Source organism: Pelodiscus sinensis, unplaced genomic scaffold, assembly GCF_049634645.1.
Source record: "Pelodiscus sinensis isolate JC-2024 unplaced genomic scaffold, ASM4963464v1 ctg34, whole genome shotgun sequence".
NCBI lineage: Eukaryota > Metazoa > Chordata > Testudines > Trionychidae > Pelodiscus > Pelodiscus sinensis.
The window spans coordinates 5,766,233-5,782,598 of record NW_027465849.1 but is presented as its reverse complement, the minus strand read 5'-3'; the positions used below and the strand labels follow the sequence as shown (position 1 = coordinate 5,782,598).

General features: G+C 62.8%; 1 protein-coding gene across 2 annotated transcripts in view; it reads right to left on the bottom strand.

Moving 5' to 3' along the window:
• PRKD2 (protein kinase D2) overlaps window positions 1-14,515 on the bottom strand; it is a 40,480-nt gene extending 25,965 nt beyond the window's left edge. Inside the window, exon 1 of one of the 2 annotated variants that reach the window (XM_075915006.1) lies at window positions 14,422-14,515. In XM_075915006.1, the coding sequence (XP_075771121.1) occupies window positions 14,422-14,448 (27 nt within the window). In that variant the 5' untranslated portion in view covers window positions 14,449-14,515. Of the gene's footprint in view, window positions 1-12,352; window positions 13,059-14,421 lie in introns of those variants that run through there. The other variant, XM_075915005.1, reaches the window with a different exon arrangement.
• Between the last annotated feature and the right edge of the window lie 1,851 nt (window positions 14,516-16,366).

Sequence of the window (16,366 nt, the reverse complement as noted above, 5' to 3'; positions counted from 1 at the left end):
GCCTCTGCATGGGCACCGCTGCAGCCCAAGAGCAGCCAGAGAGAGGCAGGACCTGCAGGCAGCAGCCAGACCAGCCCCCTCTCCCATCAGGCCCTACACCCCTCCCAGAGCAGGGGACAGAACCCAGGAATCCTGGATCGCAGCCCCACCCCTACACTCTAACCACTAAACCTCACTCCTCTCCCAGAGCTGGAGCTAAAACCCAGGAGTCCTGACTCCCAGACTGACGCTCTAGCCACTAGACCTCACTCCCAGAGCGATCCCCAGCACCTTCTCTGACTGCCGAGCCCAGCTAGGACTTTGGGGAGCTAGGGAAGAGCGATGGGACCCGGAGAGCCGTTAATGCGCCCCCTCCTCTGCTCCAAGAGCTCCCTACCCAGATCCACCCCCCACGCAGCGCTGGGCCAGGAGACAGGGCTGGCATGGGGGGTGTTGGAGGGTCTGGGGCAGCGCCCTGGGGGAGGCAGAGAGGATCCTGGGCCAAAGGATGGGCCCTAGATGGCTCCCCCTGGCCAGAAGGGGACGAGGGTGCAATGGGGCAGCCTCCTAGACAGGGACCTGTTACCCCATGATCAGCTGCCACAGACTCCCTGGGCAGCCCATGTCAGCTCCCCCGTGCCTCAGTTTCCCCCGCAGTGCCGTTGGGACTGGGTGTCAGCCCCCCCCGGTACAGTAGCGAGGCCCACGACGGGCAGGTTGCGCACAGAGGCACAGCGGCTACCGCGCTCTCTCTCCAGCTGCTTATGCAAATCGGCAGGGTTATTTTTGGCTCCGAGATGGCCCCGGCGAGGAGCGATCTGGTTCCAGTTGATCTCCGGCCTCTTCCTTCCTTCCTCCCGCCCCAGCAGGCTCAGCCCGTTCCACTCCAGCAGCGCCCGGAGGAGGCGGTATCGTGCATGCCCTTAGATGCACCCGGGTCCGCGCCCGCCAACTGCAAGCCTCCGCCCAGGGAGCAAGAAGTCTTTCCCTCTCCAACCCCCTACCCTGGGCGTGGCGGGGGGGGGGATCAGCAGTGCTGGGACCCAGATCACCCCCCCCCTCCAGCGTTTGTGGAGAACCCAAGCCCCACCACGGCGATTCTGTAGAGACCCCTCCCTCGTCCCGCCTGTTCCCACCGGCCAGACGCTAACCCCCTCACTCAGGGCCCAGGGAGCTGTCCGGGGACCCTGACACATCCTCCAGGGTTGGCACAGGCACAGCGACACACCATGCGGAAATGCGGGTTCCTCTCTCCAGGAGCAGGTGGTGGAGAGACAGATCTGTCCGGAGAGCCAGCCCCAGGGGCACAGACACGGCAGGTTGCAGGCCAGAGGAGAGTAAAATGGAGAGGCAGACAGACAGCGGATGGATGAAAACCAGATGGACAGACAGGCAGCGGGTGGATGGAAGGATGGGTAGAAAACAGAGGACAGATGGACACAGCGGATGGAAGGAGGAATTAAAGGGCGAACAGGATATTGCGGGTGGAAGGGTGGGCGGATAGACGGACAGACAGCAGATGGAAGGATGGACGGACAGTGGACAGAAGGACAGACAGGAGGTCAGACGGACAATGGATGGAAGGGCAGACGGACCGTGAATGAAGGGATAGGAGCACTGAGAGTGGATGGAAGGACGGATAGGAAACAGACAGACAGGTAGTGGATGGAGGATGGACAGGTCCGATAAGCAGTGGACAGAGAAGATGGGCATGAGGACAGATAGACAGGGGGACAGACAGGCAGGGGATGGAAGGAAGGACAGGGGGACAGACAGGCAGTGGATGGATGGCAAGGGGGACAGACAGACAGCCAGGCAGTGGACGGAAGGAAGGAAGGACAGGGGGACAGACAGGCAGCGGATGGATGGCAAGGGGGACAGACGGACAGCCAGGCAGTGGACGGAAGGAAGGACAGAGGGACAGACAGGCAGCGGATGGATGGCAAGGGGGACAGACGGACAGCCACGCAGTGGACGGAAGGAAGGACAGGGGGACAGACAGGCAGTGGATGGATGGCAAGGGGGACAGACAGACAGCCAGGCAGTGGACGGAAGGAAGGAAGGACAGGGGGACAGCCAGGCAGTGGACGGAAGGAAGGACAGGGGGACAGACAGGCAGCGGATGGATGGCAAGGGGGACAGACGGACAGCCAGGCAGTGGACGGAAGGAAGGAAGGACAGGGGGACAGCCAGGCAGTGGACGGAAGGAAGGACAGGGGGACAGACAGGCAGCGGATGGATGGCAAGGGGGACAGACGGACAGCCAGGCAGTGGACGGAAGGAAGGACAGAGGGACAGACAGGCAGCGGATGGATGGCAAGGGGGACAGACGGACAGCCACGCAGTGGACGGAAGGAAGGACAGGGGGACAGACAGGCAGCGGATGGATGGCAAGAGGGACAGACAGACAGCCAGGCAGTGGACGGAAGGAAGGAAGGACAGAGGGACAGACAGGCAGCGGATGGATGGCAAGGGGGACAGACGGACAGCCACGCAGTGGACGGAAGGAAGGACAGAGGGACAGACAGGCAGCGGATGGATGGCAAGGGGGACAGACGGACAGCCAGGCAGTGGACGGAAGGAAGGACAGAGGGACAGACAGGCAGCGGATGGATGGCAAGGGGGACAGACGGACAGCCAGGCAGTGGACGGAAGGAAGGACAGAGGGACAGACAGGCAGCGGATGGATGGCAAGGGGGACAGACGGACAGCCAGGCAGTGGACGGAAGGAAGGACAGGGGGACAGACAGGCAGCGGATGGATGGCAAGGGGGACAGACGGACAGCCAGGCAGTGGACGGAAGGAAGGACAGAGGGACAGACAGGCAGCGGATGGATGGCAAGGGGGACAGACGGACAGCCAGGCAGTGGACGGAAGGAAGGACAGAGGGACAGACAGGCAGCGGATGGATGGCAAGGGGGACAGACGGACAGCCAGGCAGTGGACGGAAGGAAGGACAGGGGGACAGACAGGCAGTGGATGGATGGCAAGGGGGACAGACGGACAGCCAGGCAGTGGACGGAAGGAAGGACAGGGGGACAGACAGGCAGCGGATGGATGGCAAGGGGGACAGACGGACAGCCAGGCAGTGGACGGAAGGAAGGACAGAGGGACAGACAGGCAGCGGATGGATGGCAAGGGGGACAGACGGACAGCCAGGCAGTGGACGGAAGGAAGGACAGAGGGACAGACAGGCAGCGGATGGATGGCAAGGGGGACAGACGGACAGCCACGCAGTGGACGGAAGGAAGGACAGAGGGACAGACAGGCAGCGGATGGATGGCAAGGGGGACAGACGGACAGCCAGGCAGTGGACGGAAGGAAGGACAGAGGGACAGACAGGCAGCGGATGGATGGCAAGGGGGACAGACGGACAGCCAGGCAGTGGACGGAAGGAAGGACAGGGGGACAGACAGGCAGTGGATGGATGGCAAGGGGGACAGACGGACAGCCAGGCAGTGGACGGAAGGAAGGACAGGGGGACAGACAGGCAGCGGATGGATGGCAAGGGGGACAGACGGACAGCCAGGCAGTGGACGGAAGGAAGGACAGAGGGACAGACAGGCAGCGGATGGATGGCAAGGGGGACAGACGGACAGCCACGCAGTGGACGGAAGGAAGGACAGAGGGACAGACAGGCAGCGGATGGATGGCAAGGGGGACAGACGGACAGCCAGGCAGTGGACGGAAGGAAGGACAGGGGGACAGACAGGCAGTGGATGGATGGCAAGGGGGACAGACGGACAGCCAGGCAGTGGACGGAAGGAAAGACAGGGGGACAGCCAGGGGAGGGGAGACAGACCCGCGATCGGGGCCGGGCACTGCCAAGCAGGATGCGGGGTGTGGAGGGGAAGCCGCGGGGCTGGGGGCCGGTGGGACCGCGCTGCGCCCTGGGCGGAGGGGGCGGTGGGAGTAAAGCCGCAAAGGGCCCGGCAGGGAAGGGGCTGGGCAGCGACTCCAGAACTTCGGGTTCAGCTCCCTGCTCCGCAGCCTTGGACGAGTCACTTGACTCCCTGTGCCTCGGTTTCCCCATCTGTAACGCTGCGGGGAGCAGAATCAGCACCACCCTGCCCGAAGAGTGTGAGGTGCCCAGACGCCACCATGACGGCTGCCCCCTAAAGCAGGAAGGGAAGCTGCCCCAGAGAGCTGGAACCAGCAGAGGGGCAAGGCCAGGGAAGCTGCATCTCCAGCTGGGCTGACCAGGGCCGAGGTCTGGCTGGCTCTGGGCAGGGTGAGGGGCAGTGGGGAGGCAGGGTGGGGGGCTGTGGAGAGGCAGGGCAGCCCAAGGGGGCTGTAGGATGGCAGGGGGCTCTGGGCAGGGTAGGAAGCAGCAGGGAGGCAGGGCGGCCCTAGGGGGCTGGGGGCAGGATGGGGGGCTGTGAGGGGGCAGGTGGCCCTAGGGGCTGTGGAATGGCAGGGTGGGGGGCAGTGGGCAGCCCTAGGGGGCTCTGGGCAGTGTGGGGGGCTGTGGGGAGGTAGAGTGGGGGGCAGTCGGTAGCCCTAGGGGGCTCTGGGCAGGATGGGGGGCTGTGGGGAGGCAGGGTGGGGGGCAGTCGGTAGCCCTAGGGGGCTCTGGGCAGTGTGGGGGGCTGTGGGGAGGCAGGGAGGCCCTAGGGGGCTGTGGGGAGGCAGGATGGGGGCTGTGGAATGGCAGGATGGGGGGCTGCGGGGGCTGTGGGGAGGCAGGGAGGCCCTAGGGGGCTCTGGGCAGGATGGGGGGCTGTGGGGAGGCAGGGTGGGGGGCAGTTGGTAGCCCTAGGGGGCTCTGGGCAGGGTGGGGGGGCTGTGGGGAGGCAAGATGGGGGGCTGTGGGGAGGCAGGGTGGGGGGCAGTCAGTAGCCCTAGGGGGCTCTGGGCAGTGTGGGGGGCTGTGGGGAGGCAGGGAGGCCCTACGGGGCTGTGGGGAGGCAGGATGGGGGGCTGTGGAATGACAGGGTGGGGGGCAGTGGGGGCTGTGGGGAGGCAGGGGGTGGGAAAGGGCTGGTGACCCAGCTCTGCCTGCTGTCAGGACGTGGTTAGCAGCAGGCTCTTGGCCTGGGGCCCAGAGAGCTCAGCGAAGAGCTGGTGCAGGTGCCTTGCTGGCGTCACAGGTCGACGCGGCACTTCTCCCCCCTCCCCCCCACCGAGGAGCCGGGTTCCTCCATACAGCCGCAGCCCTGGCCTAGGAAGCTGCGTGGAGCTTTCACGGAGGGGGAAACTGAGGCCTGGCAGCGGCCAAGAGCTTTGTCCGAGGATGCTGAGTGAGCCAGAAGCAGAGCAGGGAAAAGAACCCAGGAGTCCTAGCGCCCCCCACCCCGCTCTAACCACTGAACCCCGCTACCCTGCCAGAGCTGGGGAACGCACCCAGGACGCCAAATTCAAGTGTCCCCCTGGATCCTGGCCCTCCTGGTGCGCTGAGCCCCGAGATCTCGCTGTGACTCGTCCCTGGAGATCCAACCGCCCAGGGCTGCCGGGTCAGCCCTCCCTGCCTCTCCCACACGAGAACGCGCCTTTTAAAAACAAAAACCACCAGCTGAGATTCCCAGGTACTGGCCTGACTCCTGCCACGGGGAAGGAGGCCAAACGAGCCCGAAATCTCACAAGAATCTGGTCCTGCCTAGAGCAGGGGGCTGGACTTGACCTCCCGAGGTCTCTTGCGGCTCTATGGTTCTATGATTCTAAGCTTTGCCAAACAATTGTCGATTTAGGTGGAAGTCGAGTTTTTTACCCTGCAAACTCTCTGGGACAGAGACTTGTCAATTTTGCCTTGTTTGTACAGCCCCTGACGCAAAGGGACCCAACCTAGACATGGCGAGATGCAACCAAGTTCTGTGGCATAATAATTATTTTCGATTCCAGGAGACTTTCTTCGAGACCTGAACATCTTAGCTTTGATACTTGTACAACCAGGATTTTTTTTAAAAACATGGAGAGACGTGATTTTGAGTGTTATTGCCTTAAAAACACACTCAAGCCGGCTTTTTGGATCACGTTCTCCCCGCAAACGGGTTAAAAGTCTAGCAGCCTGAACGGCCCGCTAGCCCTCGCCTGTCGTGAACTGCAGGATGTCCTTATACAACACTTCACTCATGGTGCTGCTGTCTCATGCAACAGACAAAAGCCAAAGCCCAGACCCCCGCCACCGGGGAATCTCCGCACGCAGCGAGGCTATGACACACGCGTGAGTGGTGCTGATGCCGCCCAGCAGAGGGCAGCCGTGCACAAGAATGCTCGGCCAGCGCGTTTTCGAAGGGCAGGGCCCATTTCCTGATAACATCCCAGCAAATCAAAGTCCAGCCCAGTTAGCTACAGATTCAAAGCAGGGAGACGAGGCTGTTCTCTTGGAACCCCCAAGACCTCTTCTTCCTACTCTGGTTCATTGCTCCCTACTCCCCCAGGGCACCCAGCCTGCGGTGGAGCCTCCAATAACCAGGTGATCTTAATTATTAGGTATATTACAGTAATGCCCAGTCATGCACCAGGACCCCACTGTGCCACACTCTGTATTGCATTGTGTGGCTATTAGGTATATTACGGTAGCACCCAGTCATGCACCAGGACCCCACTGTGCCACACTCTGTATTGCATTGTGTGGCTAATAGGTATATTACGGTAGCACCCAGTCATGCACCAGGACCCCATTGTGCCCCACTCTGTATTGCATTGTGTGGCTAATAGGTATATTACGGTAGCACCCAGTCATGCACCAGGACCCCATTGTGCCCCACACTGTATTGCATTGTGTGGCTATTAGGTATATTACGGTAGCACCCAGTCATGCACCAAGACCCCATTGTGCCGCACTCTGTATTGCATTGTGTGGCTATTAGGTATATTACGGTAGCGGTGCGGGCCCTTTTTGTGCTAGGCGCTGAACATTTTTATTGCTATTCGTTGCATTGCGGTCGGAGCCCTGGCACAGCCCAGACCCCCCACTGTGTCTGGCAGCACCTGCCAGTCCCTGCCCCAAAAAGTAGATGGGCACGTGTGCACAATTCTTGCCTTATCCCTGCTGAGCTAGGGGGGCTGCCCCCCAAGCACTGAATGCAGCCCGCTCTGGGGTGCAGCGCCACAAGAGACCAAAGCAGGCCCCCTTTGGAATCGTCCCAGCAGGGGGTGTGGGGGGGGGGGGAGTGGATCCCCCCACCCTGCAGCCTGTCTCCCTCCCTCTCTCTATTTCTGGAGGCAGGGAATGGTTTTCCAGCTATCAGGGCAGGTCTAGGGGGCAGGAGTGACTCAGATGCTCCATTCTTGTCCCCATGTAGCCCCACCAGCAAACTGATCCCTGCACAGAGAAGGGAGGGGGGAGCAGGGAGGCAGCTGGAGCCCCCCCTCCCCAGGGGAAATGGGAACAACCACACACTTCCCCCAGCCAGCTGGCTGACTCTAGGGTGTCCCCAAAGCGCTGGGACAGTCACACTGACCTCCTTCTCCTCCGGCAGGGCTGGCCAGCCAAGGGTTAATCCCTGAGTCAGGCTTTCCCTTCTCCCGGCTGCTGCCAAACCTGTTACTGATCTGCAGGAAGCAGGCACACAACAGCAAGCAATAAACTCTGGAAGGGAGGGAGCTCTCTCTGGCCCAGCTCAGGCTTCAGGGACCAGCCCTCTATTCAAGGCTAGATCAAGATCAGGGTAAGGCCTAGCAACTGGCAGGCACCCATTTCTACCAGCCACAAAGCACCGAGCAAAAGCTGAACACTGGGCACCGAAATGCAGCCACCTCTGGGGTGGAACACGGTGGATAGCAATACTGGGGCCCCCCCACTAGCACCGAAATGCAGCCACCTCTGGGGTGGAACACGGTGGATAGCAATACTGGGGCCCCCCCACTAGCACCGAAATGCAGCCACCTCTGGGGTGGAGCACGGTGGATAGCAGTACTGGGGGGCCCCCCACTAGCACTGAAATGCAGCCACCTCTGGGGTGGAGCATGGTAGATAGCAGTACTGGGGGGCCCCCCACTAGCACTGAAATGCAGCCACCTCTGGGGTGGAGCATGGTGGATAGCAGTACTGGGGCCCCCCCCACTAGCACCGAAATGCAGCCACCTCTGGGGTGGAGCATGGTGGATAGCAGTACTGGGGGGCCCCCCACTAGCACTGAAATGCAGCCACCTCTGGGGTGGAGCATGGTCGATAGTAATACTGGGGCCCCCCACTAGCACCGAAATGCAGCCACCTCTGGGGTGGAGCATGGTGGATAGCAATACTGGGGCCCCCCACTAGCACCGAAATGCAGCCACCTATGGGGTGGAGCATGGTGGATAGCAGTACTGGGGCCCCCCCACTAGCACCGAAATGCAGCCACCTCTGGGGTGGAGCATGGTGGATAGCAATACTGGGGCCCCCCACTAGCACCGAAATGCAGCCACCTATGGGGTGGAGCATGGTGGATAGCAGTACTGGGGCCCCCCCACTAGCACCGAAATGCAGCCACCTCTGGGGTGGAACATGGTGGATAGCAGTACTGGGGGGCCCCCCACTAGCACCGAAATGCAGCCACCTCTGGGGTGGAGCACGGTGGATAGCAGTACTGGGGCCCCCCCACTAGCACCGAAATGCAGCCACCTCTGGGGTGGAGCACGGTGGATAGCAGTACTGGGGGCCCCCCCACTAGCACCGAAATGCAGCCACCTCTGGGGTGGAGCATGGTGGATAGCAGTACTGGGCCACCCCCCCCCCCCCACTAGCACCGAAATGCAGCCACCTCTGGGGTGGAGCACGGTGGATAGCAGTACTGGGCCCCCCCCCCACTAGCACCGAAATGCAGCCACCTCTGGGGTGGAGCATGGTGGATCGCAATACGGGGGCCCCCCAACTAGCACTGAAATGCAGCCACCTCTGGGGTGGAGCACGGTGGATCGCAATACGGGGGCCCCCCAACTAGCACTGAAATGCAGCCACCTCTGGGGTGGAGCACGGTGGATCGCAATACGGGGGCCCCCCAACTAGCACTGAAATGCAGCCACCTCTGGGGTGGAGCACGGTGGATCGCAATACGGGGGCCCCCCAACTAGCACTGAAATGCAGCCACCTCTGGAATGGGGTTGGCAGCTGTTTATACAGGGATCCTTCTCCCAGCACTAAGATGCAGTCACAACAGCTCCTCAACAGCCGTACAAGCTCGCTATGGTCCAGAACAGAGGAAGAAAAGAATGAGCCAAACTGAAACTACAGGCAGGAATTTAAGGAAGTGGAAGACAATTAGCCAGACTGGAATTTAGCCAGGAGACCTGAGTGAGGAGCCCTGCCCATGTAAAAACAGCCGTGGGAGCTTTAATAACAGCTCAGCACCTCCATGGAGCTCAAAGCCCAATACGGTCCAAGGAGAGTCAGTAACACCATACAGCCGGGGAAACGGGCGCCGTGAGGGGACGTGTCACAGGCCTTACAGCTGTGTAGGAATGGAACCCAGCCCCACCCCCTGGCTCTAACCACTAGCCCCCACTGCCTGCCCACTGCTGGGGGACAGAACCCAGGAGTCCTGGCTCCCGATCCTGTAACATTTCCACCTGACCCCAACATCTCTTCCTGAGCCTCTCTGAGGTCTCCCATCCAAGAGCCACCCCTGTTTACCCTTTGGACCCTCCCCCACATGCCCCACAGCTCCTACCGTTAGTGCCTTTCCCTCCAGGCCTCCCTGTCCACCCCCTCCACACACACGAGTGCACCACCCTGCAGAGGGACACCCCTGCAGGCCTCACAACCAGGCTCTGGGATCCTGGGGCATCGTCTGTTCCCACCCCCCTGCCGAGGCTGGGTCCAAGGCCTGAAGGATGAACCAAGTCTGGGCCAAGCTCAAGGGCTACTGACCTGGATCGGTTCCGCGCCTGCTGCTACGTCGCTCCTTGCCTAGACTCTGGGCCCAGGTGCAACGAGTGGGGTCTAGCTAGAACAGGGGCTCACACTCAGGGGTGGGGGGGTCGTGCAGTTACTACCCCCCCACACACACCCCGCTCAGCATTTGCACTGGGGTTAACCACGCCTGGCTAGGGAAGCGGTGTGAACGCCCGGGGAGGGGGGGTCGCAGCAGAGGGCTGCTGTATGAAAGGAGTCGGAAGTCTGAGCCACTGGGTGACAAGATCCAGCAGAGACTGGGCCCCTGCCCGGCCCTGCCATGCAGGCACAGCCCATCCGAGGGCAGAGCCACCGCCCGGCGCTCGGAGGAGAGCAGGGATGTGATGCATCCCTCCGCGGCCCCGCCACAGCCTGGCGAAGGGGGGCAGGAACCCAGCCCAGGGAGGGGTGGGCCTTGTGGGGCTAAACGGAGGGGGGAGCTCGTTACGCCAAACGATTGTGCCTGAAAGATGAACTGTAGCCAGCGGTCCCCACCCGGCGGATCCGGATCCACCGGGAGATCTCGGAGCCTCGGACAGGGGATCCTGCCTGGTTTGGCCAAGAGCCTACCAAGTGTCGGCACTTCAAGTGCCCCTCCTCCGCATTGCTGCCTGCTCGCTGTGCAGGGCCGGGGAGGCGCTGATGTCATGGTGCCCCCCTCCCACCGTGTATCCCATCTCCACAGAGCAGAGTGGGGGGCACAACAGGACTTGGGATGGAGTTTGCTGGCTGCTTGCGGGAGTGGCCCAGGGCAGGGGGGAGCCTGCGTTAGCCCCACGGCACCACCACCCAGGGGCCACCTGAGGTAAGCAGGGCCCAGTCGGAGCCTGAACCCCTGCCCCAGTCAGGAACCCCCTTTCTGCACCCCAAGCCTCTGCCCTAGCATCCCTGCATCCAAACACCCTCCCGGAGCCTGCACCTCGAACCCCTCCAGCACCCCAACTGCCTGCCCGGAGCTCAGCTCAGAGCCCCTCCCGCACTCCACATCCCTTCGTCCAAGACCAGAGCCTGCCCCCCAACCCGCTGCCCCAACTGGGGAAAGGGAGGGAGGATGGGGCGAGCAGGGGCGGGGCCTTGAAGAAGGGGCACGAAGGAGGCGGGGCCAGGGTGGCTGGGTCGGAGGCAGATCCTGGATTGCACAGCAACTCCACAAGTGATCCCGTGTTTCAAAAGGTCGGTGACCCCTGCGGTAAACCCTCCGTCACCCGCACCCGAATTCCCAGCACGGCTGAACTCCCCGACCTCTCAGCACAGCCCTCCGGCACCCAGACCAGGGCCTGGCCCCTCAGCTCTTTCCCTGAATGCAGCCAGGGAGTCCAGGCCCCTATGAACCCAGCCAAGCTTCTGGGAGCTGGAAACCCTTTCGTCCCTTTCCTATCAGGCAAGGAGCCACGGCCAGGCCGGGCAGAATTTCCACTTGTTGGCCAAACCCTGCAGCTTTGGGGAACAGGCGCGGGACGACCCCATCCCCTGGGAGAGGACGAGGAGCACAGAACTCGGCCCCCAAACCTCCAAAGTTGCAGTTTCCCATAATGGTGTAGGAGTGTAGCCATGTAAACAGTTACACGGGCCTCCGGGTCCGAATCCCGGGGAGCCGGCTGCCTTCCCATGCTGCTGCCTCTACCAGCAGGCGGGAGCAAAAGCTGGCTCCCGGCACGCACTGGCTCCCGGGGAGCTGGCTGCCACCCCACGTGTGACCATGTAACCGCTGAAATTTTCCGTGGTTACTAGATTTACACGCAGTTTAACATCCCTGGTTTCCAGCCAAATGAAGAGATATGGGTGCCGATGGAACCCAGTCCCGGCCCAGTGTGTGGCCTCAGCTTGCTTTCTCTCAGACCCTCCGTGGGGCTACCGCCCCACCACTTCCCACGTCCCCCCTGCTTCCACTTCCTTCCCCATCCCCCAGGGCCCAGACCTGCCCAGCCCCTCCACCTTGCACAGCATCAAAACAACACAACTGACGTTAACACTTCCTATCAGGGAGGCTGCTCATACCGGCTCCTAGACACCCACCCACCATGGGGACACACGCAATTCCAAGCACACAGTCATGCAAACAGTCTCACCACATGCACCACATTCATCCATACAACCCACAACTGCAGTCACACGCAACCATGCAGATTCACAATCACACAACCGCACAGTCAAATGCATAGACCCCACAATCAAACACACAACATTCAGTCGCAGTCACACCATCAGAACAGGGCTACACAACATGCAATAGCACTGTCACCTGCCACAATCATTCACACACTCACAAGGCAAATACACAATCACACATCTTATCATACACACAACTCCACACCCATGATACAGATACACAGTCACATAACATACAGTTGCAGCCAGAAGTACACCCCACACACCCTTCACCCCATGGGTCACACATCCCAGTTTAGAGACACAAACACAGCAGTAGCACACACACACAGGGGCCGATCTAGACACAAATACACACACACCGAGTCAGCGCCTCTCCCTTCTCTTGGGCCCAGAGTTTCCTGGTTCCTCCGTTTGCCGCCCCCCCGGCCACCCCCTTCCACCCTTTACCTTCTGGTCCACTATGGAGCACGCCAGCTGCTTGACATGGGCCAAGTCCGACGCGGCTGGGAGCAGCACGAACTCCCGGGTCAGCCCGATCTGGATGTGGAACGACACTCCCTGGCAAGCGGCGCAGGATCCCGGCGGCAGCGAGGCGAGCTCCGGGGTTGCCAGGCACCCTCCCGGGGTGCTGGGGGAAGAGGGGAGGGCCGGGGGCCCGGCGCAGGCGGGTGGGGAGGCCATGCTGGCCGCCGGAGAGACGCACAGACCCCCCCCCGCCCTGCTGCCCGAACCCAGGCGTCCGGGTCTGGCTGTCACATCCCAAGGGGGTAGCGCATCCCGGCAGGGCGCGGCGCACGGGCAGGGGCGCACGGGCGCTGGCCAGGGACCCGAGGGCGCACGGGCGCTGGCCAGGCAGGGCGCGCGGCTGGGGGGCGCACGGGGAGCCGGCCGGCGCCTCTCGCTCTCCGCCGCCGCTTCTTTCTTTTTCTTCCCCCCAAACTTTACGGGCGCCCGGACAGAGGAGGAAGTGCCGTGAGTGACAGGCCGCGGGGCCAATGGAGAGCTCCGGGGATGAAGTCAGGCGACTCTCCCCCCCCCCCCCCCACACACCTCTCTCCACACCCCGCCCCGCAGCCAGCATCCAGCGCACACTGGGGCACCCGGACACCCCCCGCCCAACACTTATCCTGCTGCCCCCGCTGGAAGGAAGCGGCGAGGCCAACCCGTCCCGTCTGTCTCCAGGGGTAGTCGGTGTCCCGCCCTGAACAAGGCGGGGCGGGGGACAAGCCATGTTTCCTCTCTGCCGGGATTCCCCCCCCACACATCCCAGTGCCCGGCTGCCCTAGAGCGCGCGTCTCTTGCTGGCACCACCCGCCGCCCAGCCTGGGGGGGTCCCTCTCCCCGTCTGTGCCCCCCAAGCCGGGGGGCGCCCCCGGCTGGCCCCAGGGAGACGGATCCGCTTTGGGGTCCTGCCTGCCCCCTGCTGCCTCCCCCCCCCCCCCCCGGCTTCGGGGTTCCCCAGGACAGAGCCCGCGAGCGCGGGGAGGCTGCAGCGGAGGAGACGGCTCTCGGGCCACCGTGCGCCCGGCGAGGCGAGGAGCCGCGTGGCCGGTCCGCACAGGCGGCGCGCGCAGGGTGGCGAGCTGGCCCGGGCGTGTTTGCACCGGGCTGGGGGCTGGGGGCAGGGCAGCGGGGGCGGCCCAAACGTGCCGAATCACAGCGCGGCCCGCGGGCTCCTGGCGCCTGCCCCCCCTCCCCCGCCATGCGCCGTCCTGGGAGCAAGTTTCCCCCTCGGGGACCTTTGCTTGTGGGTCCCCCGGCTCCCAGCTCTTCCCCAGGAAGGGAGCCGGGGAAGGAAGCGAGCGGGAGGCAGGGTCCCACCTCCCCCCCTCCAGGGCTCCGAGCAGCCACTCGGATCTCTGCATGGCCTGCTTTAGACAAACATCCTGCCGCCCTAGACGGGCTGGGAGCTCCCCCACCTACAGAGACCTGGGGGCAGGACAGGACCTGTCTAGCCAGGCTGCTGCGGGGGCTGGAATGAGCAGGGGGAGGAGGGCAGCAGGAGCTGTGAGGGGGCAGAGCTGCGAGCCTGGGGGTGCCCCCAGACCCCCACGCTTCCTTCTGCCCCCCAGAGTGAGTCCTGCTGGGCAAGAAGCCTAATGTTACTCACATCCGGGGAGGGAAGCAAGGATTAGCCCAAAGGCCCATCTACCCTGGTATCGGGTCTCCTGCAGTATCCGGGCACTAGCTGCTGCAGGAAGGTGCCCCCTGGCGGGGAATGATGGAATAATACGCCCAGCAGGGATGTCACCTCCTGACCCCATCCTGGAGACCCCGAAAATCACAGAGCCTGACCCACAACAGCCCAGAGAATATCCCCACAATAATTCCCAGGGCTGATCCACCGCCCACAGGAGCATGCCAGCCACTGAACATGAGCTGGGTCGGAGGCTGCGGGGAGCAGCTCAAACTCCCAGGTCAATCCGATCTGGATGGAAACGACACCCCATCACAAGAGTGGGACCAATCAGCCGTGGCTGTTCGCTGGTTAATTACACTCCCCATTAGAAACTTACCCCTTTGAAACCCTCGCTCCCCTGCATTTTAGCCGTGGCTATTGGTCAGCAACAGAAAGGAACTCAGGCCTTTCCTGCCTCTGGAGCTGCATGTGGCAGGGAGTTCCAGCCTCTCGTGCGGTAGGAAACACGTGGCTTTTATCCCTTCCTTAGTCACTTCTTTCCGGGGGCTTCTGGGCTCCCGTTCCTGCCCCAGCCTGGATATCACAGCCTCTCTGCTCTGCCTTTTCCTTAAACAGGCCTGGTCTTTCCGTCACACTCTGGCTTCCCCATCTTTACTCAGCTCTGGCCCCCCACTTTGTTCCGCTCCTTTTGGGGGCAAGCGGAACCAAACCTGCTCTTCCACGACAGGGCGGCCCACTACGATTGAGAACGGCCGCCAAATATTTCTGGTAAGGACGGCGTTGTCACAGGCTGGCGTGGAGCTGCCCGTAACCCGTCGCCCCATCTCAAACCCAGGTATCAAGGCTGGCACCTCTATTGGGCAGATGGGGAAACTGAGGCACAGAGTGGCCCAGTGACTTACCCAGCAGGGCAGGGGCAGAGCTGGGGACAGATCCCAGGTTGCCTGAGTCCCAGCTCTCTAGGCCGTGACCCAAGAACTCAGCATGCTAGGCGCTGTCCATTTTTACAGCTTTATTACGGTTATTCAAGGCTGGGTAGGAGTCAATCACAGCCCAGAATTACACAGAGTAGAGCAGAGGAGACAAAGCTGGATCCTGGGGATTATTAGCTACCAGCAGGGGAGACAGGAGGGAGAGGAGGGACCTGAAAGGGGCCCTAAGGAGAGGGCTCCAAGCTGCCACAGAGGCATGGCCTCCATTTTCCTTTTGCGTTTATCTTCCTGACCGGGCCCTGCACCACCCTCCCCGCCCAGGGGAAGGAGCCGGACAGGTTGGGTAGCATTCCAACCCAGCCAGATAGGCCAGACAGCTCCACCCAGGGCCATCCGGGCACCCCCCAGCAGCCCTGGTGGGCACTGCCCCAGCTGAACCTAGGGTGGGGATGGCTAGGATGTGAAAGCACCCCCCGCGGTGCCCCAAATAAGCATGCTCCAGCCGGCCAGGCGAAGTGCGCTGCCAGCTCGGCAGTGTGCTGTCCGCGCCTCCCTCCCCCAGGTGAAGGCTGGGGCTGACTTCCCCACTTCCTTGGGGGACCGGGGAAGCGCATTCACACCTTTGTGGTCCACATTTACAAAGAAAGCCCCCCCCCCCCGCCAGATATTCCTGCGTGCGGGCACCTCATCCGGCTGGCTAGGTGCCGGGGCCGCATGGGCAGAGGTGCCGGGCACGACGGTTTGCGGGGACCCCACCCAGGCGCCTCCCCACGTTCGCAGACGTGTTCTCCAGCACACAGGTTTCTGCACAATGGGAACCACAGAGCACATGCCTCTGTCTAGGGTGCATGGCTGCAACGTGTGCACACGTGCGTGCAATGGATGTCCGTGCGTGTGCGAGGCGTGTGCGAGGCATGTGCGCGTGTGCACAGCGTGTGGGCTTTGAGCAGACGGTTGCTGGGACTTCTGCCAAGGGCTCTCTCTCAGCCCCGGCCCCACCCTGTTTACATGGGGAAGAGCAGACCCGGCCACACCCTCATGGGAACCTCAAGGTGCACTGAGCGGGCTGGGCTTTCCGGCCTGCCGTGCAGCCGGGCCCCGCCGGTTCCAGCGTGGGAGAGGGCTGAGCGGGCCTTTGTTCAGGGCAGGCTCTGCAGGTGCTTCCCCCCGCGGCCCCTCCCCCAGCCACGGCCACGCAAATAGCGGTGGGAAGATGCCCAGGCGGCAGGCCCATGTCTGGAAGGGAACTGGCCCATGTCAGCTGCAGGGCCGCACGGCCCCTGCCCCTCCAGCCCAACCTGCGGAGCCCCTCGGCTGCCTCCCACCCCCCAGCTCAACTCCCAGACCCCTGGGCTCCCCCCAGCTCTGTGGCTGCCCTTCCATCCCCTC